Source organism: Heterodontus francisci, chromosome 18 (assembly GCF_036365525.1).
Source record: "Heterodontus francisci isolate sHetFra1 chromosome 18, sHetFra1.hap1, whole genome shotgun sequence".
In the NCBI taxonomy this organism is placed as follows: Eukaryota; Metazoa; Chordata; class Chondrichthyes; order Heterodontiformes; family Heterodontidae; genus Heterodontus; species Heterodontus francisci.
In genome coordinates this window covers 63014092-63040399 of record NC_090388.1, presented here as the reverse complement: position 1 = coordinate 63040399, position 26308 = coordinate 63014092, and the positions used below count along the sequence as shown (strand labels likewise).

Here is a 26308-nt window from a genome sequence, read left to right as displayed (position 1 = left end):
CGCCGCCGCCAATGGGAGGCCGCGAGCTCGCGCAAATGCGCGTGTCTGGGCCAGGCGTTCGGCTGTCGGTGGCCGCGCGCAGCCTCTTCTCCCCAACAGGAGCACGGGCGCCTGACTTCTTCCGCTTGTGCTGTGAGCGCTCGCCTTCAATTCGCAGCAACGTCATTGGACGAGCGCGTACCCGCTGGAGCGTGGCTGCGGCGGCGGGAATGGCGGGCGAGCACGCGCCCCGGGGGCCGCGCTCGAGCTCGCGCCCGCGCCGGTGCCCTGACGTTCTCGCATGAAAATGAGGCTGTCAGCTGGTCAATTTCTCAGTCCAAACGCGTCTTATCAAAGAAACAGCAAGGATCGAATCATATCATTATGGGGACTGTTTGTTTTTCATGGCACTTTTGTTTGTTTTTCGTCCTGTTAAATACTTGTCCGTCCTTGGGAACTGGTGGGCTTGTAGGTAAGAGTTCCGAAATTTGAACCTTCTTACTGTAACCTTTCTTTGAAAATTGTAAAAGGGGAATTGTACTTTTTTAAGTGAGGAGGGTGTGAGTACTTCTCAATTGTTAGAAATTAGGGAAATATGAAGTTTTGCCAACGAATCCAGGTTTTGAGTCATTCCTTCTATCGTGGGTTTTTGGTGGATTTTAGCAGTTTTCAGTTGCATCTAACTAACATGTTCAAATCTGCAGCTAACCCTCTTTGCAAGAAAATATTTGTAACTTTCAGAAGTCATCAACACCACCAGCGCATTACTTTATTGCTAGTCAAAGAGCAAAATAAAGTACCTGAGGGGAAATGGAACAAAGGAGTGAGTATTTTCTTTCAGTTGTGACTGTTTTGCATTTTAATGCTAATCTGGGACTGCTTTCAAGTTTTTAACAGTTTCAACGTCATTGAGATTCATAAAACATACATTTTTTTGGTAAGCATACTCAATTTCTTTTGGAGGCCAACTGTTTAGAGTTTTTTTTATTAAAGTTTGTGTGGGGATTGAGAATTGTTTAACTTTTTGCACAGTACTGTTAATCTGAACTCGAACAGAAGGATTGGCTTCATTTTTTAATGCATCTCCGAGAATATGACGGATATGAATGATGTATAGCAGAGTTATTTGTTCTTTGTTATTAAGTTCTATCGATTTATACTTCAATCAGATATGCTATCTGTGCTCAGCTATGTGTATATATGTATGTGTAAATATAGAAATCTTTGCAAAAATTGCATTAGATAGGAGTTAATCTGGGCACGGAATACTAGCACATTCTGCGTATTGTATCTATCAAAACAAACATCCCCTGAAGAGAAAGGGAGGATTTCTTACTTATTGCTTAACATACCGAGGAGTGACCCCCTCAAGCCCTAATGAAAAGCCCCCTTTGGACTCATTTGAAATAATTCTGAGGGTGGCGGCAGCGGTGCCAAGGAACCCAGCTGTCAAGTCCGAGAAACCATATGAGAGAAGCACTTGATAATGAGTCAAAATATGACAAGGCACTTTTTCTTTTCTGCTTCACTGCATACGTCTCCTGCTGGAGCGCACTCTCATTTAGCTGAAACCACGTTTAGACTTGACTGAGTCGGCAAATTCTATTGATTTTGCTTTTATACGAAAGCCGTTGTTTCCGTAAGGGGTTTGAATAATTGTCTCTGAATAAATGAGGTACTCATTCAAGACTCGCGTAACGTTTTAACGCTCATTAAGTTGCTATTATTGTCATGTAATGGGCCATTGCAGTCTATTAAATCTAGTATCAATGAACCCTTCAGACGAAGCTATCTTAAAACATGCATTACAACAGAATATTGAGATACAGTGATAAACACGCCGGCATGTAGTTTATTGGTAGACTTTCTATGTTGTCTGTTTTATTTCTCGTATTTACTCTTGGTGGACAGACTCAGCGAGGAACTGTCTGGCTGTCCCAGACGCAGATGGATCATTATACCGTGAACAAATCGATTACTAGTCAAATGCAGCCTTCTAGATTGCTGTCAATAGCACTGGGTACCTGAAGGCGGATGCTATGATGATGTGACAGACCTCTGTAGGTTTACCATTCAAATCAGATTATTAAACATTCACACCTTTCAATTACGCTTTTAAAAAATCAGCTTCCAAAACAAGAGCCATCACTTTTCAAGTGAAATGCTTGCAAAGTTAGCTTTATGACACGTCTTATTTTGACCGGAAAATCAGATGCGCCAAAAAAACAAAATCAGGATTGTCTTATAGATAGCATTTTACATCCAATTCAAAATAACTAGCGCGGGTTTTCATTACGTTTATTACATTAACAAAGATTTACCCCACCAAAATATGTGTAATAAATGCATACGAGTTGTTTACGAACACGTACATCAAGTTGTGACTGATAGTAAACGGTTGCGGTTAAAAAAAAAATCACACGCAATTATGCGGGATTGTTCAAATCATGGCAGATACATAAAGCAGAGTTGATCGAACCTGATGTTTTGAGCCTGTACATCGGTTACTGTAATGATGAAGAAAATATATTTTATTCAGCTCGTGGCGGTTTGGTTTTACTTATTATGAACGCTATCCCTGGCAACGAGAAGATGGACAAATAATCATAATTGAACGGAACATTGCCTCTTAATTACCCTGGCTTCCTTAGAAAGTTCAAGGTACTGTAGCTTTAAGTAGACTTAGCCACGGAAGAGGCTAGTTTCGCAACGATAGGAATCTCGATTTTTTAAAAATGTGGTTTTATAAAGCCCCGGGGGGCTTTTTATGAGAAGGAGACCCGTGTATATTGAAAAGACATTGCTGCATAGTTCGGCATTTTTTGTTGCTGCCGCTTCAGTGTTTGGCCTCCAGCAGCCATAGAATAACATCGCACTGTCACACTGATCACCCACAAGCTGCACATTTGTTCCGCCCATTCGTTTGGAATATTGGCTCCATGGGAGTAGTAGAAACTCGACTAGAAACGGGGAAATAACTCATCGGCGCTTTGGCGGCTATAAACTACTTTTTACAATAGATTCACATTGTTGACTGAACATGTGCAAACCAGTACGTATCATAGTTAGTGCACACGACAGGTATCAGTTATACTTCAAGGATGAGCAGCAGAATTTGGGAATCTAGTGACTTCAAAACAAATCGTTGTCAGTTATTTTAGTTGAACTTATGTAGCTTTTTGTGTTAAACTTAAATGCCACTGATAGGATTAGCAGTTTTTTTTAATAGTTTCGGGCCGTTTATAGATTATTCGTTACGCTTTTGATGTTTAAAACAAAACACGTGCAATTCAGATATAAGCAGTTTGCTACCAAGCGTGCTGGTGTATTATTGAATGCAGTTTAATCTGTACGATTTTTTTGTGCCAATCTCTACCTATTATATTCAAGCCAATTATTGTTGTTTCTTGATCTGGTGCCAACAAGTGACGGAGCGTTAACGGAAGAGGTTCCAATTTATGTAATAGAAATATATTGAACAGCTATAGTTTGGCTCTTTCGCACCAGGGATAAGCATAAAGTTTATTTTTTAAAAGTATGTTTTCGGGGGAAGCTAGGTAAATACAGGAGGGAGGAAGGAATATAAGGATATGATAGAGTTAGATGAAGTAGGGTGGGAGGCGGCTCGTATGGAGTCGGAACACCGACATGGCCCAGTTGGGCCAAATGCTGTAAGTTATATATGATTGTAGACATTTCAAACATTGTGTAAGAAGTCACCAAGAAAGAGTACAGGGTCCTAAATGTCAGCATCTTAACCACGCAGGGCGCGTGCACCTTTTTCCAGGATGCAAAGTCAGTAACGTAGCAGAATAATGTGGCATTGCGGTCACCGTTGGCCGAGAAACCGTTTCGCTTTTTTATCACATCGATATTTTCTTTCGCATCATGCACGTGGAAAATGTCACCGGTTCTCTTCATAAATGATGCTCGCACCATGTCTCTGTGGTTGTTTAATGGAATCTTGATGCTGTATGTTTCTTATCTGGTTCTAGATGTAGACGAGTGTGCCGTAGGAACAGACGACTGTCATATCGATGCAATCTGTCAAAATACGCCCAAATCCTACAAATGCATCTGTAAACCAGGCTACAAAGGAGACGGGAAACAATGTGAAGGTAAATTGGAGATTGACATCTGTTGGTTAAATTAATTGCCTTCCTTTCCTCAGCGTTTTTCTATTCTGATTATATAAGCAAATCCCACAAACCTCCGGGATCACGGGAAATTATTTGCTTTCACTGATGATTGTACGCTGTTTGCTCTCTCTCCCATCTGTACAACCATTACTATTGTCGAATGATTTTGATACTGTAGCTAAAGAATTTACTTTTCCGAAACATATTTTACAGTCTCTTCCCTAAAGCGTACTAGATGCAAAAGTAAAGTATTTGTTTTTGGTGTCCGTTGTATAATTTCAGAACCTGTCACACAATAGAAACATTGTTTTGGAGTGCTTAAAAGCAAGCCTCCCGCCCCCCGCAACACACACAATGTTCTTAATCTCACTAAGGCTCTCGGAAGATACAGAGGCAATGAGGTATTTATCTGAAGTGGTAGAAGAATGAACATTTAAAGATCTCAACTCATGTCATTCTTGGAAGCTTTCTTGGTTTGAGAATGGCATTGGGAAAGGTCGGGAAGTAGGTTACCCATTTACTGTCTCATTTGGGAAATGGCGTTATATGACCTCCACATTGCAAAATAACTTATTTTCTTTTTCTAATATGATTTTTGTTAAAATGTTTGTGTTTAAAAGCTAGATTTAAAACCCAGTTTTCTTTTTTTATCTACATACATGTCCAAACATATTTCTGAACTTTCTGTTCTATTTGCAGAACCTCATAAATTATTAGCTTGAATTGGTATAGAGAACGTTTCAGTGTTTTACAATAGGAAAGGATGCTGAACTGCAGGAGGATTGAGCAACTGAAAGAAATGAAAAGCAGATATGTTTTCAGAGTATTTTACAGGAAGAAAGAGGTGGAATGGCTAAGGCCAGATAATTTTGAGAATTCTGAAGAGCAGGAGAATAATGGTGGAAAGATCTATGTCTGATGGTGGAGTGAGGGACATTTTGCAATGCAATATACTGTAAATCCCTCCCGAAGGATTGCACAGATTTTACTTGTGTATAGTGTGCTTCTTTCTGTAAGCAATTCCTTTTTACTCCCAATTTTCTTTTCTAGTTTCATTGCTCTTCTTGTTATAGAAGTAAAAAAAAACAGTTTTTAATATTTTTGCATACTTGCAGATGGGTCTGGTTATGATTGTATAGGTAATAATAGCAGTCAGCAAGGGTAGTGCCACCCAACTGGACAGCAGAAGAGAGGTATTTGGGGAAGATGGTGTGGTGTGGTCGATCATGTCTAATGCTGCATTGAAGAGGAGGAGGCATAATGCATCCTGGTCACAGAGAATGTAGTTTGCCACTTTGGCTAGGGTAATTTCAGTGCTGTAGCAGGGGCAGAAACCTAATTGGAGATGCTGACTTCAGGAGTTGTGGGAAAGATGGACAGGAATTTGGGGGGTGACGGCATGTTTAATGACTTTGGAGAGGAAAGGAAGGTTGGAGATGGGCTCATAATTTGCAAGGACAGAGGGATTCAGGGTATTAATTTTTTGAGGGGAACAGTAGCTGAAGAGGTGGAGCCATTTACAATGTCAGCTAGCATGATCTTGATAATCTGGCTTCTTTCCAAGGAGGAGTTGTGAATTTACAAGCAGCTAGCTAACTAACCCATGATCTCTGCTGGTTTCAGAAGAAGGGGCAGCACTTTCCTTCAAAGTTTTATTTTTATATAAACCAGCTTCTTTCAGCAACCACAATTAGCATCTAAATTGACTTTAGAGTGTGACCTATTTAGACCACATCTACACAAGATGTTAGTTAGTAAGTAAATAATCCAGGAGCTGAATATCTGCAGCCATTCCAAGTGTACTCCTCTTATTAGTCTGGCAGAAGGGCTGTAAACTAAACTTGAGATCTGGATACACCAGATCCCAACCTTGCCCAGTAGTTTCTGGGGAGCTTTGTTTGGGGAACATGCCCCAACCGCCTCAAACAAGGTCAACAACATAAGCAATGTGGCCAGGAGCTGAGACGGTCAGGCTTGGAGTTTTCTTGTTCCTGGCCAGTGGAACATTAGTGGGCTGGTACATCACACGAGCGTATCTACAAGTCCACTGAACGGTGTGTCGGGCCCACCTGGGGGTTCATGTCTGGATTGTGACCTAGACCCTAGTCTGCAGATCTTTGCTTTTCTGATGACTTATGGATTTTCTGGGAAGGTATTTCTGCTGTACTCCTGTTGCATTTCTTGGGGTTAAAAGAGACCACATTAAACAGAGCTCTGACTTAACAACTTTACCTTTATGCCTATTAGGAAAGGAATATCAAGGTATAAGCACTCGCCTCATTATTTACAAAGAACTTTTGTTTTATTATTCATTCATGGGATGTGGGCATCGCTGGCTAGGCTAGCATTTATTGCTCATCCCTAATTGCCCTTGAGAAGGTAGTGGTGAGCTGCCTTCTTGAATCGCTGCAGTCCATGTGGGGTAGGTACATCCACAGTGCTGTTAGGATGGGAGTTCCGGGATTCTAACCCAGTGACAGTGAAGGAACGGCGATATAGTTCCAAGTCAGGATGGTTTGTGAATTGGAGGGGAACTTGCAGGTGGTGGTGTTCCCATGCATTTGCTACCATTGTCCTTCGAGGTGGTAGAGGTTGTAGGTTTGGAAGGTGCTGTCTAAGGAGCCTTGGTGCATTTCTGCAGTGCATCTTGTAGATGGTACACACTGCTGCCACTGTGCATCGGTGGTGGAGGGAGTGAATGTTTGTAGATGGTGTGCCAAACAAGCGGGCTGCTTTGTCCGGGATGGTGTCGAGCTTCTTGAGTGTTGTTGGAGCTGCACCCATCCAGACAAGTGGAGAGTATTCCATCACACTCCTGACTTGGGCCTTGTAGATGGTGGACAGGCTTTGGGGAGTCAGGAGGTGAGTTACTCGTCGCAGGATTCCTAGCCTCTGACCTTCTCTTGTAGCCATGGTATTTATATGGCTACTCCAGTTCAGTTAATGGTAATCCCAGAAGGCTGATAGTGGGGGATTCAGCGATGGTAATGCCATTCAATGTCAAGGAGAGATGGTTAGATTCTCTCTTGTTGGAGATGGCCATTGCCTGGCACCTGTGTGGTGCGAATGTTACTTGCCACTTATCTGCCCAAGCCTGGATATTGTCCAGGTCTTGCTGCATTTCTGCACGGACTGCTTCAGTATATGAGGAGTCGCGAATGGTGCTGAACATTGTGCAGTTATCAGCGAACATCCCCACTTCTGACCTTATGATTGAAGGAAGGTCATTGATGAAACAGCTGAAAATGGTTGGGCCTAGGACACTACTCTGAGGAACTCCTGCAGTGATGTCTTGGAGCTCAGATGATTGAGCTCCAACAAGCATGATCATTTTCCTTTGTGCTAGATATGACTCCAACCAGCGGAGAGTTTTCCCCCTGATTCCCATTAACTACAGTTTTGCTAGGGCTCCTTGATGCCATACTCGGTCAAATGCTGCCTTGATATCAAGGGCCGTCGCCTCACCTCTTGATTTCAGCTGTTTTGTCCATGTTTGAACCAAGGCTGTAATGAGGTCAAGAGCTGAGTGGCCCTGGCGGAACCCAAACTGAGCGTCACTGAGCAGGTTATTGCTGAGCAAGTGCCACTTGATGGCACTGTCGATGACACCTTCCATCACTTTACTGATGATTGAGCTTAGACTGATGTAAAGGCCTGCTACCTGACCTGAACCCGACGGCACCCGACGACATGTGTTGGGCTTGGTTCAGGTCGGGTCCCTCTTCCGGGTCCGGCTTTCAGGCTCGGGTTGGGTCAGGCCCGGGTCCAGGTCGGGCCGGACACGCACAGTGAGTGCTCTGCTGGTAAGTTTTGAAATTAAAAAACTTAACTGAGCTGGGAGTCCGACACAAAACTGAGTCTGCGCAGTGAGCGAGTGACATCACTATGACGTCATCACGCATGCGCTGCAGCTTCCTGCAGGTTTGGTGTCAGAAAGGTAAGTAAAGGGATGGTCTAGTCAGGCTCGGGTCAGGTCAAGGCAAAATCGGAGGGACTCGGGCCGGGTCAGGCTCTTTTTCCTGACCTGAGCAGGCCTTTAGACTGATGGGGCGGTAATTGGCTGGGTTGGACTTGTCCTGCTTTTTGTGTACAGCACATAGAGAGAGATACAGCACTGAAACAGGCCCTTCAGTCCACCGAGTCTGTGCTGACCATCCTTCCTCTTTGGCCTCCTTATCTCAAGAAACAATAGGTAAGCGCCTGGAGGTGGTCAGTGTTGTGTGGAGCATCAACCACTCACTTATACTAATCCTACATTAATCCCACATCCCCTACCACATCCCCACCTTCCCTCAATTCTCCTGCCTATACTAGGGGCAATTTACAATGGCAAATTTACCTATCAACCTGCAAGTCTTTGGCTGTGGGAGGAAACCGGAGCACCCGGAGGAAACCTACATGGTTACAGGGAGAACTTGCAAACTCTACACAGGCAGTACCCAGAACTGAACCCGGGTTGCTGAAGCTGTGAGGCTGTTGTGCTAACCACTGCGCCACTGTGCCCAACATATCTGGGCAATTTTCCACATTGACAGGTAGATGTAGCTGTACTGGAACAGCTTGGCTAGGGGGCGTGGCAAGTTCTGGAGCACAGGTCTTCAGTACTATTGCCGGAATATTGTCAGGGCCCATAGCCTTTGCAGTATCCAGTGCTTTCAGTCGTTTCCTGATATCGCGCGGAGTGAATCGAATTGGCTGAAGTCTGGCATCTGTGATGCTGGGGACTTCGGGAGGAGGCTGAGATGGATCATCAACTCGGCACTTCTGGCTGAAGATTGTTGCAAATACTTCAGCCTTATCGACTGCACTGATGTGCTGGACTCCTCCATCATTGAGGATGGGGATATTTGTGGAGCCACCTCCTCCAGTTAGTTATTTAATTGTCCACCACCATTCACGGCTGGACGTGGCAGGACTGCAGAACTTAGATCTGATCCATTACTTATGGGGTTGCTTAGCTCTGTCTATCACATGCTGCTTATGCAGTTTGGCATGCAAGTAGTCCTGGTTGTAGCTTCATCAGTTTGACACCTCATTTTGAGGTATGCCTGGTGCTGCTCCTGGCATGCCCTCCTGCACTCTTCATTGAACCAGGGTTGGTCTCCCAGCTTGATGGTAATGGTAGAGTGGGGGATATGCCGGGCCATGTGGTTACAGATCGTGGTTGAGTACAATTCTATTGCTGCTGATGGCCCACAGCACCTCATGGATGCCCAGTTTTGCATTGCTAGATCTGTTTGAAATCTATCTCATTTAGCACGGTGGCAGTGCCACACAACACGATGGAGGGTATCCTCAATGTGAAGTGGGACTTCGTCTCCACAAGGACTGTGCGGTGGTCACTCCTACCAATACTGTCATGGAGAGATGTATCTGCGGCAGGCAGATTGGCGAGGAAGAGGTCAAGTATGTTTTTCCCTCTTGTTGGTTCCGTCACCACCTGCCGCATACCCAGTCTAGTAGCCATGTCCTTTAGGACTTTGCGAGGTTGGTCAGTAGTGGTGCTACTGAGCCACTCTTGGTGATGGACATTGAAGTCCCCCACCCAGAGTACCCACCCAGAGTACATCCTGTGCCCTTGCACAGTGCTTCCTCCAAGTTGTGTTCAACATGGAGTACTGATTCATCAGCTGAGGGAGGGCAGGAGGTTTCCTTGCCCATGTTTGACCTGGTGCCATGAGACTTCATATGGTCTGGAGTCGATGTTGAGGACACCCTGGACAACTCCTTCCCAACTGTGTACCACTGTGCTGCCACCTCTGCTGGGTCTGTCCTGCTGGTGGGACAGGATGTACCCAGGGATAGTGATGGCGGTGTCTGGGATATTGTCTGTATGTCAGACTGTTGCTTGACTAGTCTGTGGGCCAGCTCTCCCAACTTTGGCACAAGCCCCAGATGTTAGTAAGGAGGACTTTTCAGGGTCAAGAGGGCTGGGCTTGCCAATGTTTCTGGGTGGTCCATCCAGTTTCATTCTTTATTGACTTTGTAGTGGTTGGATACAACTGAGTTGCTTGCCAGGCCATTTTAGAGGGCATTTAAGAGTCAAGCACATTGCAGTGGGTCTGGAGTCACATGTGGGCCAGACCAGGTAAGGAGAGCAGATTCCTTCCCTAAAGGACATTAATGAACCAGATGGGTTTTTTACCACAATCGACAATTGTTTCATGGCCATCATTATACTAGCTTTTAATTCCAGATTTATTAATTACATTCAAATTCCAGTTTCTGCTGTGGTGGGATTCAAACCCATGTCCCCAGAGCAATACCCTGGTTCACTGGGTGACTAGTCCAGTGACAATATCACTACGCCATCGCCTCCCCATATATATTAAGACCGATGTCTGCATTGCGACAGTTCTTTACTAAATGAAATACATATCTGTATAATGTAAACACAATAAAGTGCCTGCCTGGGATTTTGATATACCAATCTATTGAATTTCAGCATATTCTGTTAATAAGTTCTTGTACTGCTAAATAGACTTTCTATTATTATCACCCTTAGCTCTATCAGAAACTTTACTGACCTTCAGATTTTCATCCTTGACATAGGTTCTGTTCGAAAAGGATTGTTATGTGTGACAAATACAGTCTTAATAATTCTGGTTAAGTTGTGTTGTCCACTTTAGAGCATGGCTACCCAACCTGAACCCGACGGATCCTGACGACGTGTTGGGTTCGGGTTGGGTTAGGTCGGTCTTCCGGCTTCGACATTCGGGCTCGGGTCAGGCCGGGTCGGACTCACTCTATCACCGCCTCCAGTAAGTGGCTGCAATGTTAATGTACTTTTTGGACTAGAAAGGTTGTTTAGTTACAGTTTTTTTAAGCTTGTGCAGATAAGTAACAAAGTGAAAAACGGAAGGTGGGTTAACTGATGGTCGGGTCGAGCGCGGGGAAAAAATGAAACGACTCGGGCCAGGTCAGGCTCGGATCGGATGTGGTTCTGTTTGGCTCATTTGCAAACCCGAGCCGGTCTTTAGTCCACTTTCACGGCAACACTGATGAATCATACTACGGGTTGTTATTCTAGAATTGTTGAAGTTTTGGTTTATATTCTTAAATGGACACTATACTCCCCTGTTCAAATGTTTCTCATATTAATTAGTTTAGAACAAGGGATAGTTCTGTATTGGTTTTATGTCACAACTAATGTAGTTGTTGCCCCTGTTCATACTAAAGTTCACCAACAGCTGCATTAGCATAGCATCCTACACTTACTGTACATAAGTATTTGATATGTGCAGGGTATAGCTACTAAGTACAGTAGTTAAATTTATAGGCATGAACAGATCAGTTCAAGGAAGCTAAGAACTATACCTGTAAAACTGAAATCATTCTAGATTTTGGGGTTTCTGCAAAGTGATTTCTAATGTGTGTCAAAAGGAATGATGCAACTCAGAGTCAAGTCTCTAATCTGATTTCTAAGAATTCTCAATCCAGCTGGTGTGAGATCATCTTAACAGGCAGTCTTCTGGGCTTAGAACAGTGTAGTATAACTCCATTTCAGCATCAAGTCACATTTTAAAAGTATTTACTTGACTCAGCAGGTAGCATTACAAATTTCAGAGGCAGAGTTCTAAGCATGTATAGAAGCATGTGATTCTAGCTGAACTGCATTAGGTTTCAAGCTATGATGAAGCTGCATGCACATTGTGTAAATATTAGCAGTGCTAGTGAAAATTATTGTATGTACATTGCAGGAATGTGGAACGAAACAAGCTGGGAGAAGCACAGATGGCTGGGTTAATTGGTTTGAATAGAGGCTGAAATAAATGCTTCCTGTTAATTTAAGAGGTGGAAATGAAACAGTTGGTGACAATTTAGAAGTGGTTTCTGAAATAATTACAAACGCCAAGATGTACATCTCTAATTTGTCCAGAGGAAGTGGTAGTATGTGTATGTGCTTTTCTTTTAAGGACACAAGCATGTAAGGTACAATGAGTGATATTGTTGTATGAATGCTTAATGCATTTGTCAAATTCCACTCTCCACAAGTTTAGCAAAGCATTCACCTGTTTAGTTTAAATAGGTTAATGTGTCTATTAAAATAGTGGAGGGAAAAAATTAACACAAGCAGATTTAAAATTCATATAACATTGCATACAATAATTTCCAGGCTTCTGTCTTTGTGGGTGTGGTGAGGGAGTGGCTTGTGGGGGAAGCATTTGGAAAATATTTTGTGGAACAACTAGCATGGGTACAAAATAGTTTTTCAGGTTTTGTACTTGTGCTGACTTTTTCACAAAAAATACCAACAGAAGGAATTGTACCTCTTTATTCCTTAGACCTGTTGGCTCCAGCTTTCCTGGAATCTACTCCTGCAGATATCAGGTTGAAATTTATGCTGGTCTCTACGTCGATCTTGATGGCAGAAACTTAAGCTGAAATTTCCTGCAGAGCTCATTTGCCTACGCATGAACAGATAAAACAGTAAAACAAGTGCAAAATACAGTACCACTGTTAGGAGATAATAGTGGGTGATAGGGCTGCTGTCTTCAGCCATGGCATTTCACAGTCAGAGGATCCTGCCTCTATTGCTTCTCTTCCAGAAAAGGGATTGGTCCATTGGTGTTAATTGTATTTTAACTGTATTTAATTGTATGCAGGTGTTGGGCATGAACTGGAGATTCACTTGTGCTCTAATAAATAGGAACAGACTGAAACTCTGGTGGTTAGATTAGGAGGTGCATGCTTGTAATGTATATCTCTGTAAATAAATGCTTATAAAAGTGTGTAAAGATTGGTTCAAGTTCTATCCTTCATCATCTGGCTTTCTGGAGTATAACCACTGGGAGCTGTTTAGTCATTCTGAACATTTGGCTCTGAAAACTTTAATGTGCACTGAGCCCTTTAGTATAATGCTAGTCACAGTACGAAAAATACAAAAACAAAATACAAAGAGAATTGTCAAGGAGGTCCAGAAATCTCAGTTATGTTGACATCAGGTTATTGTGAGCTATGCTGTACCTATTTTTTTGGAGGTAAATCTATGCCAGTGCAATAAATCCAGGAAACTCACATGAGCTTTTTTTTGCATGCAGACAGAGATATCTAAATGAATGGCAAATGGTTTGGGCAAACATCTTCTTTGATATCAGGAAGTTCTTTGGTATCAGGATGTTCTTTACAGGAAGATTGACCAATGTATGGAATAAACCTTGTGGAGGATGAAACGCTGGAATCATTTAAGAAACAATTGGATGCAACAATGGGGGGACTTTAGGGTATTTCTGGATGGACGAAGTGAGAAGTTGCTGAATGGCTTCCATCATCTAGAATTATTTTGTGACTTGTGATCCTATAAGCTAGGTTTCCCCTACTTCGTAACCGTGTTCTGTGTCTCGATAATCCCTGAGTGATCAGCAAGTGTAGTGGCAATCTTCTGCTATTTATTGTGAGTTGTAATGGATAAAGTTGGCTCTGTACCTCTGCTTGCAGAGTCATGAGATGGTGCCATTACCACTGAAGCCACAGTTTAGAAGAGTGGGTCTACCATCCCATGCTTGGCACTTCTACTGCTCCACTTGTTGTTCCTCATGTATCAATGGTGCTTTATCCAGCATATGACTATGTAGATGCCCTAAGATTGGTGATGTTGCTTGGGCCAGGTGTAGTGTTGAAATGTCCTGCTGTAAAGGGATCACAAGTTGGGTGCCATTTTTTTCATTATTCATTCACGGGATATGGGAATTGCTGCCAAGGCCAGCATTTATTCTGCGTCCGTAATTGCTCTTGAGAAGATGGTGGTGAGCCACCATCTTGAACTGCTGCAGTCCATGTGCTGAAGGTGCTTCCACAGTGCTGTTAGGTAGGAACTTCCAGGATTTTGACCCAGTGACAATGAAGGAACAGCAATATATTTTCCAGCCAGCCTGGTGTGTAAATTGAAGAGGAACTGAAATAGCAGTGTTCCTATGCACCTTCCGCTCTCGTCCTTCTAGATGATAGAGGTCGCGGGTTTGGAAGGTGCTGTCAAAGAAGCCATGGTGAGTTGCTACAGTGCATCTTGTAGATAGTACATTCTGCAGCCACAATGCACCATTAGTGGAGGGCGTGCATTTCTAAAGTGGTGTTGAGCTTCTTGATTGTTGCTCTGTAGATGGAGGAAAAGCACTGTAGAGTCAGGAGGTGAGTTACTCGTCACAGAATTCCCAGCCTCTGACCTGCTGTTGTAGCCGTTGTATTCATGTGGCTGCTCCAATTTCTGGTCAATGGTGACCCCCAGGATGTTGATGGTGGGGGATTCAACAATGGTAATGCCACTATCAGGGGGAAGTGGTTAGATTCTCTCTTGTTAGAGATGGTTATTGTCTGGCACTTGCGTAGGACAAATGCTACTTGCCACTTAAAAGCGCAAGCCTGAATATGCAGGTCTTGCTGCATGCGGGTATGGACTGCTTCATTATATGCCAATTTGCAAATGGAGCTGAATACTGCAATCATCAGCGGACACCCCTAGTTCTGACCTTATGATGGAGGGAAGGTCATTGATGAAGCAGCTGAAGTGGTTGGGCCTGGGGCACAACCCTGAGCAACCCCTGCAGCGATGTCCTGGGCTGAAATGATTGATCTCCAACAACCACAACCATCTTCCTTTGTGCTTGGTATGGCTCCAGGCAGTGGAAAGTTTTCCCCCCCGATTCCCATTGACTTCAGTTTTACTCGGGCTCCTTGATGCCACACTCAGTCAAATGCTGTTCATTCTCACCTCACCTTTGGAATTCAGATTTTTTGTCCATGTTTGGACCAAGGCAGTCATGAAGTCAACAACCAAGTGGTCATGGTGGAACCCAAACTGAGCAGCGAGCAGGTTATTGGTGAGTAAGTGCTGCATGATAGCACTTTTGATGACAGCTTCCATCACTTTGCTGATAATTGAGAGTAGACTGATGGGGTGGTAATTGGTTGGATTGGGTTTATCCTGTTTTTTGTCGACAAGACATATTTGGGCAATTTTTCACTCTGTCAGGTAGAAGCCAGTGTTGTAGCTGTATTGGAACAGCATGGCGAGAGGTGCAATTGGTTCTGGAGCATAAATCTTCAGCACCACATCCGACATTTTGTTGAGGTGTGGAGCCTTTGCCGAACCATTTCTTGATATCATGTTGAGTGAATCAAATTGGATGAAGTCTGGCATCTGTAATGGTGAGGATCTTAGAAGGAGGCCAAGATGAATCCATTCAGCACTTCCAGCTGAGGATGGTGAAAATGCTTCAGCCTTGTCTTTTACACTCAATTGCTGGGTACAATATTGAGGATGGGGATGATCATGGAGCTTCCTCCTCCCATCAGTTGTTAGTTCACCACCAATCACGACTGGATGTGGCAGGACTGAAGACCTTTGATCTGATCTGTTGTGGGATTGCTTAGCTCTGCCTATAGCATGCTGCTTCTGTAATCCTGTATTACAACTTAATTTTTAGGGATGTCCGATGCTGCTCCTGGCATGGTCTCCTACACACGTCATTGAACCCGAGTTGGTCCCCTGGCTCGATGATAATGGTAGAGTGAGAGATATGCTGGGCCATGAGATTACTGATTGTGGTTGGATACAATTCTGTTGCTACTGATGACCACAGCGCCTCATGGATACTCAGATTTGAGGTGCTAGGTAGTTCTGATCTATCCCATATAGCACATAATGCGAGGGAGGGTGTACTTAGTGTGAAGACGGGACTTCATCTCCACAGGACTGTGCGGTGGCCATTGCTACCAATACTGTCATGGACAGATGCATCTGTGACAGGTAAATTAGGAAGGATGAGGTCATGTAGGTTTTTCTCATGTTTTTCTTTCTCCACCTGCATTAGGAGCATTCTGGCAGCTATGTCCTTCAGGACAGGCCCAACGTGGTCAGTAGTGGTACTACTGAGCCACTCTTGGTTATGGAGTCCCTCAGTTAGAGTACATTCTGTGTCCTTGCTACTCTCAGTTCTTCTTCAAAGTGGTGTTCAACATGGAGGAGTACTGATTCATTAGCTGTGGGAGTGCGGTAGGTGGTGATCAGCAGGAGGTTTCCTTGTCTGTGTTTGACCTGATACCATATGACTTCACAGGATCTGGAGTCAATGTTGAGGACTCCCTCCTCTCTGTACATCATTGTGCTACCACCTCTGAAGGATCTCTCTTACCAGTAATCCTAGCAGCTCATCTTAGGAAAGTTCCATAAGATGGGAAAAGGAAGATGAGCTTCAATGGTTTCCAGGAGTTAATACCTTTTTATAGAGGAAAGATGCCTATAAATTGTACCATAATTTTGTTGCACAGAGTATGTCTCTGCTTTAATAAAAACAGAAAGTTTTGGAAATACTCAGCAGGTCAGGCAGCATCTGTGGAGAGAGAAGCCGAGTTAACGTTTCAGGTATGTGACCTTTCATCAGAACTGGCAAAGGTAAGAAAAATATTAGGTTTTAAGCAAGTGGTGGGGAAGAGAACAAAAGGGAAGGTGTGTGATAGGCCAGAGAACAGGAGAGATTAAATAACAAAGATGTCATGGGACAAAGGCAAAGAGCGTGTTCATGGTTGTGGTGAAAGACAAAGCATTAGTCCAGAGCGAGTGTTAATGGTAGAATAATGAGCAGCTCTGTTCAAAAGCAGATGAAAAACAGGCACGTGGTTAAAAAATAAAATAAAATAACAAAATTAAAAAAAGGCCAGTCATGCCCTGAAGTTATTGAACTCATTGTTCAGTCCACAAGGCTGTAGACTGCTTAATCAAAAGATCAGGTGCTGCTCCTCGAGCTTGTGTTGAGGTTCACTGGAAAACTGCAGCAGGCTAAGGACAGAAATGTGGGCAGGAGAGCAGGATGGTGTGTTGAAATGCCAAGCAACTAGAACCTCGGGGTCATGCTTTCGGACTGAGCAGAGGTGTTCCACAAAGTGGTCACCCAGTCTACTTTTGGTCTCCCCAGTGTAGAGCCGACCACATTGTGAGCAGCGAATACAGTATACTCAATTGAAGGAAGTACAAGTAAATTGCAGTAGCACCTGGAAGGAGTGTTTGGGGCCTTAGATGGTGAGGAGAGAGGAGGTAAAAGGGCAGGTATTTCACCTCCTGCGATTGCATCGGAAGCTGCGTGGGAAGGGGACGAAAGTCAGAGGTGATGGAGGAGTGGACCAGGGTCTCTGGAGGGAATGATCCCTTCAGAATGCTGACAGGGGAGGGGAAGGGAAGATGGTGGCATCAAGCTGGATGTGGCTGAAATGGCGGAGAATGATCCTTTGGATGTAGAGGCTGGTGGGATGGAAAGTATGTCTCTGCTTTACTAAGTAAGAGTAGCAACAAGATTGACAAAAGAAGGATACTTTTTGTGTAGTGGCAATATGCCTCATTGACAGCAGCTTGAGGGCCATCTCTGATGTGATTGCAGTCTGATAGCTATGGACAGCTTTCTCATGAAAATGTGCACAAGACATCTAGATGCTAGAAAATAGAAGAATGCCTGGACAGGTCACCTTACATTTCTCTTTGTGTGAGTCCATTACAATGCAGCACCTATATTGTTTCTATTGGCCTTTTTGGCTCTGAGCATGTTAAGAATCACAGCACAAGCTATTTGTGTGGTTCACAAAGAATGTGCCCAATTCCTTTTTCTGCAAGAAAATAATGCGCAAGAGTTCTCTACATATTTTGCAAGCTAGCCCTGTGAGAGGGTTTCAGCTCACTCTTTTGCATGACGGCCTCCAATGTTAATAATATGCCCAAACTGGCCTTTGCTTCTGATACCTAAAGACTTTGTTATTTTCTCCCGGGTCTCTAGGACCTGGAAGACCGCTTTAATTATGCAACCTCAATCCATGCATCTTGCAATTATGTTCCAAAGAGGGTCATCCTCCCTGCTCCACCTCGTGTACCAAGATCCCTCCAAGACTATGTTATTGAATGCGAAGCTTGCGCATCTCTTCCTGCAGCAACTTCTGTGCAACAAGTGTTATATGACCACTTTCCTTTGTAGCACACCACCTGCTGCTGAACAAAAGATCTCCATCTTTTTAAGAGCAGGAAGCAACTCTTTAGGAGCCATTGTTTGAATTTCTCATTCTTCAGCAATTGTGCTGCTGCCCAGGCTTCCCATGCCCAGATTCTATGTGTGCAGAGCCTACTAAAATTGGAAGAAGGAACTAGCCTAGCAAAGTTTGATGAATTCAGGTTTCCCCACTGTTGGCACAGGCTAATCTGTGGTGTGGGCAAACAGAATCCTTTTTTTGCTGTCATTGTGAATTCGGTATTATACTGATTCAAGAAGAAGAATAGTGCAAGATTTGCATCAGTCATTAATTATCAGATTTTCATCTGCAGTCAATTTTACTTAATGGGCAAGCCAAATAATGTTAGAACTGAGTTGCTGCCCAGTAGTAATTGTACATATCATTTTAAAGTATACTGTGAATGACATCCATGCTGTTCTACTAATCATGCCCTGCAGCTTGTAGATTTTCCAGTTAAAGTTCATAATTTCAAAATCTGGTTCTGCACACTCCCAACATTTTTTCCTGATTTTTAAATTGTGCTGAACAGGAAACTCTAATTTTCTTAGTATTTCATTTTTTTTTCAGCTCTTAAAAATTGGGGTCTTCGCAAGGCTGAGAAATATATTTTTGTGTGACTTTTTAAAGATTCTCTCATTCTCATAAAAAGCCACATTGAGCAAATCAGTGAGTTTTAAACTTTTTTATCTAACATTGACTGAAGTACATTCATTTTAATAGTCATTTGGTTAGTACAGAACACGGGCTGGTTGGGTACGGCCTGTACCTTGCCTGTTGTGAACTGCAGAAGGGACATGTTGTTTAATATGATCCACCAGCCTTTGGGATGTACAGCCTATATACCTAGCATCGCTCTGGCATTGAAATTCATATATCACATTACTCAACCATACCCAACCAGTCCGTGCTTGCAAAACTCAAAACACAGTGTCCAACATTAGATGTAGTTCCGCGATTGGACACATTTGCTAAATAACCCTCAGTGTGCTAAGAATTATGCTGACAACCAATTTAAGATCGACAGTCAGGCTCGCAGTGTGGTGCATTTGTGCGCACTGGAAGATACATATATTAATACACAGGGCCCTGTTCTTTGCAGACAGAAAGAACAAGTTCACACATTGCGCCTGTTTCAGCTGAACAAAGTAGGTGACAGCCATTCGCTGGTTCATTCCTCAGAGCAATGCTTTGACCAATCAGAGTCAAGTTGCCTGGTTTGAATTTCAAACAAAGCTTGGCAGTTAACTGTCAGTCATCATAAACTGGTGCATTCTCCATGGTAATGCCTGTACCAATCAGAGTCTACTTGCCAACCAATCAGCACTCTCTTCTCAAACAGTATAAATTTGTTGCTCCCCTTACATTGGTATTCTTGTGAATTGTCCTGATGAGTGCAAGACAAAAAGCTTCAACAAAATGGCTGTATTTTCAGCAATACATTCATTTACTTACAGGTGACTGTTATTAATGTTAAAATTATAATTTACTAGCATTCGCAATAATATTGGCCTTCGTGTTAAAATGTAGGTCTTTTGTGAATAGATAACTGTTTCAGGATAGTTTCCCATTAGTCCCAAAATTGGATGAGTCCTACATTTTAGTAAACAAGTCACAGCTCTCTGAATCAAGAATCATACAATAATACAACACAGAAGGCAGCAATTCAGTCCATCATGCCTGTGCCAGTTCTTTGAACGAGCTAACAATTAGTTCCATTCCTCTGCTCTTATAGCCCTACAAATTTTTTTCTTTTTCAAGGGAACACATAAAAATTTGAATCAGTTATTTACTAATCAGATTTTGATCTGAATTCAATTTTACTGAATGGACAAGACAAATAATAGCTTCAAAACTAAATTCCTGCCCGATATTAAGGATTTGTATTTTGAAGTGGAATTACAGAAGGAAGTCAATATGGTGTCCCCAGTGTTTCTTTGGCAGTGATCTTTGTGTAACTTTAAAAGAAACTTGTAAGCAGCCTCCTTGCTATAATGTTAAAGCTTTGAATTCCTAACTTGGAATCCAGTCTTGATTCAATTTCATGTGGGAGATTGCCAATGAGCAAAAGCTGTACCAGTCTTAGTCGATTAGTCTGGGGAGAGAGATAACTGACTGCAGAAGCTTTGTGCACTACTCCCAAGGTGTCTCTTGGTCAACTGAAGCACATTTATGGTTCCTGTGGAGATGGATACTGACTGATGTGTTCTTCCCAACCAAAGAGGATTTTTGGATTCAATGTGCAGATATAAAGAAGGTAGAGTTAAGAAGGAAGAGATTTTCTTGTAAATAAACGTGAATTAAATGGAGAATAACAGTTGTTTGGGAGCTTGATGCAAGGATTTTTTTTTCTATTTTGTTGATTTGGATGCTGAATGTTGCGGTTTCAGTTTTACGGCTGAAGTTCGTGTGTTACTGTTGCTGATTTTTCATTTAACCATTCCCATTGTGTTTGCCGAGTTTTGCTACATTGCTTTGCGTCATGAACAGAAAATAATATTTTATAATCCCGATAGATGTTAGTAGTGACATCTGAAAGGAAGTAGTAGTTTTACTGAAAACTGTAAAACAAATTCAGTTATGACGGGGATAAATAATTACATTTTTATGGACTCCATGTTGGCTAAGAGATAATGCATGAATCCGAGGTCCTAAACTGTCTGGATTGCAATAATGTGTGTTGGTGGCATCTGTTAACTAGAATAAGTCCAAGACTGAAACAGCATTTTTAGGAATAATTTATTACCTTTCTTATTCATTCTTGATTTTGCATATAATAAATGTATTCCTTACCAATTTATTTTCTCCCTCTACTTTTAATGTGTTTTTTCTGCTCCCTCGTCTTTGCTGTGCAGAGTTCTTTGGGTAAAGGATTGTGCAGTTCTCCACCAATGCATTTCTTCAGCCCTCTGGTGTACAAATATAAGATCCTAGATGCTATAGAAGGCCAAGTTAAATGTACCTTCTTCTCACTTTTAAACTTTTGATGGAAACAAACGAAACATCGAAAGTATGGTTTCAAAATTAAATTCAGACAAATGTATTAAGAAGTTCAAAGTGCCAATCTTATCATTGATTTCCTTGTAATGCATTCCTCTCCAGAATATAATCCCTATGCTTCTGTTCAGGAGCACTCATTCGGCATGCATTATTAGCTATATATTATTCATGGATGTCACTGAAGGAATTTATCTGGCAGAAGAATAGAACTTTACCAGGTTGTGTTGGTGCTTTATCAGCGCCTGTGAATACTCCCAACACTGGACTCTTGTATTGTGTAGGATCTGGTAATTTCCCTTTCATTGTGTTCTAAGTTGTGATTGGGGATTCTCTCTCCAGGACATCTCAGGAATGCATAACAAAATCTGGTTTCAATCCTCAATTGTTTTGTGCAAGCAACAGGAACAATATTTAAGACTGTGTTTTATTTGGAATTTAACTTGTTTTAAAATTGAGGTGAGGCCATTTTTAAAATCTCTTTGCTTCATTGTATAACTGAAAAAATTTAATTTGGAGTACAATACAATAAATGTATTTTCAAATGTATTTATTTAGAAAGAATTTCTGCAATGGTGATGTATGGAATTCAGATCATCCTGCAAAACTCAATGATGAGGGAATTCTTCAGATACTATGGGCTGAATTTTACGCCGCCCCAGCGGGTTGGATGGTGGCATGGGGGTGGTGTAAAATTGAGCAGGAGACTCCAGGACGCCTTCCTGTCCCGCTCCCGCCAACTTTATGGTGGTTGGGCGGGTGAGGAGAATGGCCCGCCCACCCGAGGCCAATCATGGCCCTTGAGTGGCCACTTAATGGCCACTTAAGGGCCCTCGCCCGCCTCCACGGGTATTTTACCCATGGCAAGTGGGCGTGCTGGGGACGTGAAAGGCTGCTCAGCGATAGCTGCTGGCCTTTCCATGTGCTGGGGAGGGTGCCATGGTAATCAGGCACAGGGTGCCCGTTTGGGGGCCGCCCCCACCTCCCACCCCACCCTGGAACCCAAGACGCACCCCCCCCCCCCACCCAAAGACTACCCTTGCCTCGCTGCCACGACCGATTCTTCCCCCGCCACACCCCCCGGCAAGTCAAGCCCAACTTACCTGAAGTCCTGGCTCCACGGTGTCGGCTGGGCTGCAGTCCCAACAGTGGCCACAACTTCTGGTGGCGCTGCTGGAACTAAGAGCTGCAGCCCCGCTGATTGGCCGGCAGCTCACTGAGGCGGGACCTCCTCCCTCAAGCGGGTGGAAGTTCCACCTTGGGACAATTAAAGCCTGGAGACCCGTAAAATGCGGGTTGGATACCCAGGCTAGGCGGAAGCGGGTTCGCCACCGACGTAAAAGCCAGTGGCGAAGTCCCGTCCGCCTATGGCAAAATCCAGCCCCACGTCTTATTGTCCCCAAGTTGGAAAACTTGGATGCTGAGACATCAATGATATGGCCTGAGCTCCATTTCCCACTACGCTCTAAACATGCAACTTTGGTGTTTTTCTTTGAAGATAAAAAGCAGAATTTGTTGATGTGATACTGCAATGTTACCAAGTGCTAATGAGAAGTATGTGGAGAGGTGATTTTGTAAAGGTGGGTACAAAAAATATGCAGGCCTGTGATGCTGTGGGTTTACAATTCTGCTCTTCAACAAATAGATTTGGTGCTCTTGTGGTTCTATCAGCTTTATGGGAATATTGGGCAGAGACCCACAGAGGATGGAACATGAAGGTTGGTTATACATAGCAAGGAAAACTGTGGAGCATGATGAAAAAAGCCTTGTAACACTCTGACTGTCAGGGGGTTCAGATAGAGGCTATTGACATAGCTATGTATACAGCAATGTTTACTTTTTAAAAGAAGGTATATTTTATTTTCACCCCTCTAGAGCCAACATTTATTAGACTTGCTGTTATCCACCTTGAACTCTGTTGATTTCTTGTCTCGCCAGCACAGAGATGAATATGATACTGACCATGATATTATCAGCAGACTGAAAATGTAGTAGTTGTAATGCTAATGAACTGAGAAATAATTACAGTTAACAAATGCTAAAAACTACAACAGAATATCCATTGAGCTGAACAAACTGGACAAAATAGTCAGTGTGGGTACTATTAAAATGTATTTTACTCTTCTACCGATCATTTGTAGAAGATTAATGGTAAGTTTTAATGTAAATTTGGCTGAAAAAATGCTTGCAGAACACTTACCTAACTTACTTATTTGTTATTTTGTATAAGTGCAAAGTTAAAATATTTCCATGCTTTCTTTGGCTATGTTTAGCTTTTGACAACAGAGATTTTTTTTATGTTGCACGCTGATTTGAAGCCTTGAAGTTTGTAAAAGTAATCACAGGATAACTTGTCCTTCGATTTTACTTTTTCCTTCACTCCCACAGGGAAAGCATTGAACACCTGCTTTGGCAGGAAATGTAGCTAAGACCAAAAACCTACCTTTCTGGGAATTGTGGTGTGCACAGGCTTGTTTCCTATAACCCTGTGCCAACTGCTGGGTTTTAAAATCCAGCCAACGGAGGAACATAGGAACAGGAGTAGGTCATTTGGCCCATTGAGCTTGCTCAACCATATATTAGCTGGGGTAGCTTAGTTGCTTCCCTCTTTCTGCATACCCATTAATACCCCTATTTCTTGAATAAGTATCTATGTCCCTTTTAAAAACTTCAATTGATTCTCCATCAATAGACATCTCGGGAAGTGCATTACACATTTGATCAGTCCTTTCAAAGATTTCTTTATCTGGATTGAAATTAGCCGGCTTAGTTTGAATTTTAGAATTATGTACTTTTGTTGCTTAATTAGCCCATCAATATCATTCATTACTTTACACTTCAATGGGATTATCCCTTAACCTCTTATCCCAATTAGACATAACCCAACTTTGACCTATTTCTCATTCTAGTAAATTCCTTCATCCCAGGTGAAATACCAATAGATTTTCTCTAAGGCTAACACATACTTCCTATCTATATCCAGACTCCTAAATCCCTTGGTACATCTACCTTGTCTAAGGTTTTGCATTTAGATTATATTTCTATATACCATTCTTGTGTCCATCTTGCCACATGCATAATCTACCTATATGCCCTTTTGCCATATTCTGCTCTTCACAGTTCAGTATATCTCCTCAATTAAAATCATTTGCAAACGGGATGTGCTACTCTGTTTTCAATTTGAGGACCACTCTAGGGCTTCCTCCTCCTGCTCAGTACCCCTCTTGGCCCCTTACTGCAGTGAGGGATTGAACACCATGACAAACTGCAGGCAGGAATTCCTGACTTTGCAAGAACTCCTGCCCAGCGTGTTCAAACTCTTGCATTGTGAATGCTGCTGATAGTGATGCTGAGAAGGAAAAGCTTTGGAGCAGCATTGATTTTGGTGCCTTAAACACAGTGGGCTGAATTTTACGACCCCTCCGGCATCGGGGGTTGTGGTGGTGGGCGGGGGGGGTGGCCTGGAAACTTCTTCCCAGAGAGGCACGCCACGACCCTTGACGCCTGGAAGGCCCCGCCGCATTTCACAGGCGACAGCAAGGCCTCGGTGCAGCCCCACCCACACCACCCCCGCTGCTAATAAAATTTATACAAATACATGTTAATTAACTTACCTGGACCGGGCAGCCGTCCCATGCCAATATTCCGGCTGGTGGCCGGAAGTCCTGTGCCTTCCGAACCTTGTTTGGAGATTCAAGGTGAGACATTGGTGGGGTGGGGGTGGTGGAGGAGTGTAATTTTCAGGCCGGGGGGCAAGTGGAGAAAACTGCTTCAATTGGCTGAGAGGATGGTGGGAAGGGGTTGAAGGGCAAAGAGTACAAAGTTTGGGGTTGAAAGGTGGGGACCAGCAAAAATGGTTTCTCAGCGGGGGAGATGGAAATAAATTTATTGGTTGATGATTGGGGGGGCTGGAACAGGGGTTTTGATCTCTACTTTAATATTTTTATTTAAATGACATGCGGTTGTGACTTTAAAATTTAATATCAAAAATGACACCTGGTGCCTTTGCCGGGGACGGAGAGGCCACTCCCTCTACGTCATCAGGGGAGGCCACTCCGCCCCCTCCATTTAAACGAGCTCCCGCGCAAAATATCGGCAAGATCAGAGCATGCCGCCATGATTTGTGGCATGCTCATAAAATTCAGCCTGCTGACTGTTCACAATAAATGCATATGGTTAGTATGTACACTACTACTTCCCTATTTCTAGTTCATTACTCATGATTACAGAGAGTACTGATGTTTCCCTGTTTGGCTTTAAAAATGCTGCTTATTGTCCACTCAACGCTTGCTGCAAATGATCTTGAATGCATTGTTTATTTGACTGATTTCTTTCCCACACTTCCCCACTTATTCTCCACTCAGTGCCTGCTACAAATAGATGGAGTAGATGGAGCATGCACGGATCATGCTCCACCAGTTTGTCCCTGAAATTTGCAATTGAAACCCGAGAACTGCCATAGGACCCTATCTGGCATATTTAAGCAACTTTCTGCCAGCTTCAAATGAATGGGCTGCTCGCCCATTCACAATCCTGCCTGCAAATTTTGGTGCAAACCTTGGGCATCAATGGGGTTGCTGAGGTTCCTTCCTTTGTTTTGAACTGCTAGTCATCTGAGAAAGGGATGGACAGCAGTTTAAAATTTGCCCCGACATTTCTTTAACAAGAAAAGCTACACGTAATTTACACAAAGTTTATTTAACCCTCTTAGTTAGCAGGAGTTTTGGGAAGGAACACAAAGTTTTCATTTTACTTAGTAACAAGTAAATGGATCTTAAGATGACCATAGTTTAATGCTTCAGATTTCTGGCATTGCTTTATTTTGGGCTGCTAAAATTTGTCTTTCTCTTTGTTCTGAAATAAATAAATTAAAACATTGTAATAAAAAGCCTCTATGGAAACATCTGCAAAGGTGCCTTTAGTCTAAATTTTGAATAGTTCTTAAAGACATACCTTGCAATATTTGATACCAAGTGTTAATTATAAGTTAGGAAAGCTTCTTTGAGAAGGTACATTTTGTGGTGCTGGTCGGGCTCCTGGCGCCAAGCCAAAAAGGCGGGGCGAATCCCTCCTCGGCCATTTGGAGCCCCCACTCTAAGTGCAATTCTATAGGACCTGGGCAATTAGCAGCCCAGCGCTGAGATCCTCATCCCTTTAAAGACGGGGAACCCGCCTTTAAAATTATGCAGGCCACTTGGAGCCTAATT

General features: G+C 43.0%; 1 protein-coding gene across 3 annotated transcripts in view; it reads left to right on the top strand.

Annotated features, from left to right (window-relative positions):
- Positions 1-290: 290 nt before the first annotated feature.
- scube1 (signal peptide, CUB domain, EGF-like 1) overlaps positions 291-26308 on the top strand; it is a 459167-nt gene continuing 433149 nt past the window's right edge. For 2 of the 3 annotated variants that reach the window (XM_068050868.1, XM_068050869.1), the window contains exons 1-2: positions 295-451; positions 3975-4097. In XM_068050868.1, coding sequence (XP_067906969.1) covers positions 364-451; positions 3975-4097 — 211 coding nt within the window. In that variant the 5' untranslated portion in view covers positions 295-363. Of the gene's footprint in view, positions 452-3974; positions 4098-26308 lie in introns of all 3 variants that reach the window. The other variant, XM_068050870.1, reaches the window with a different exon arrangement.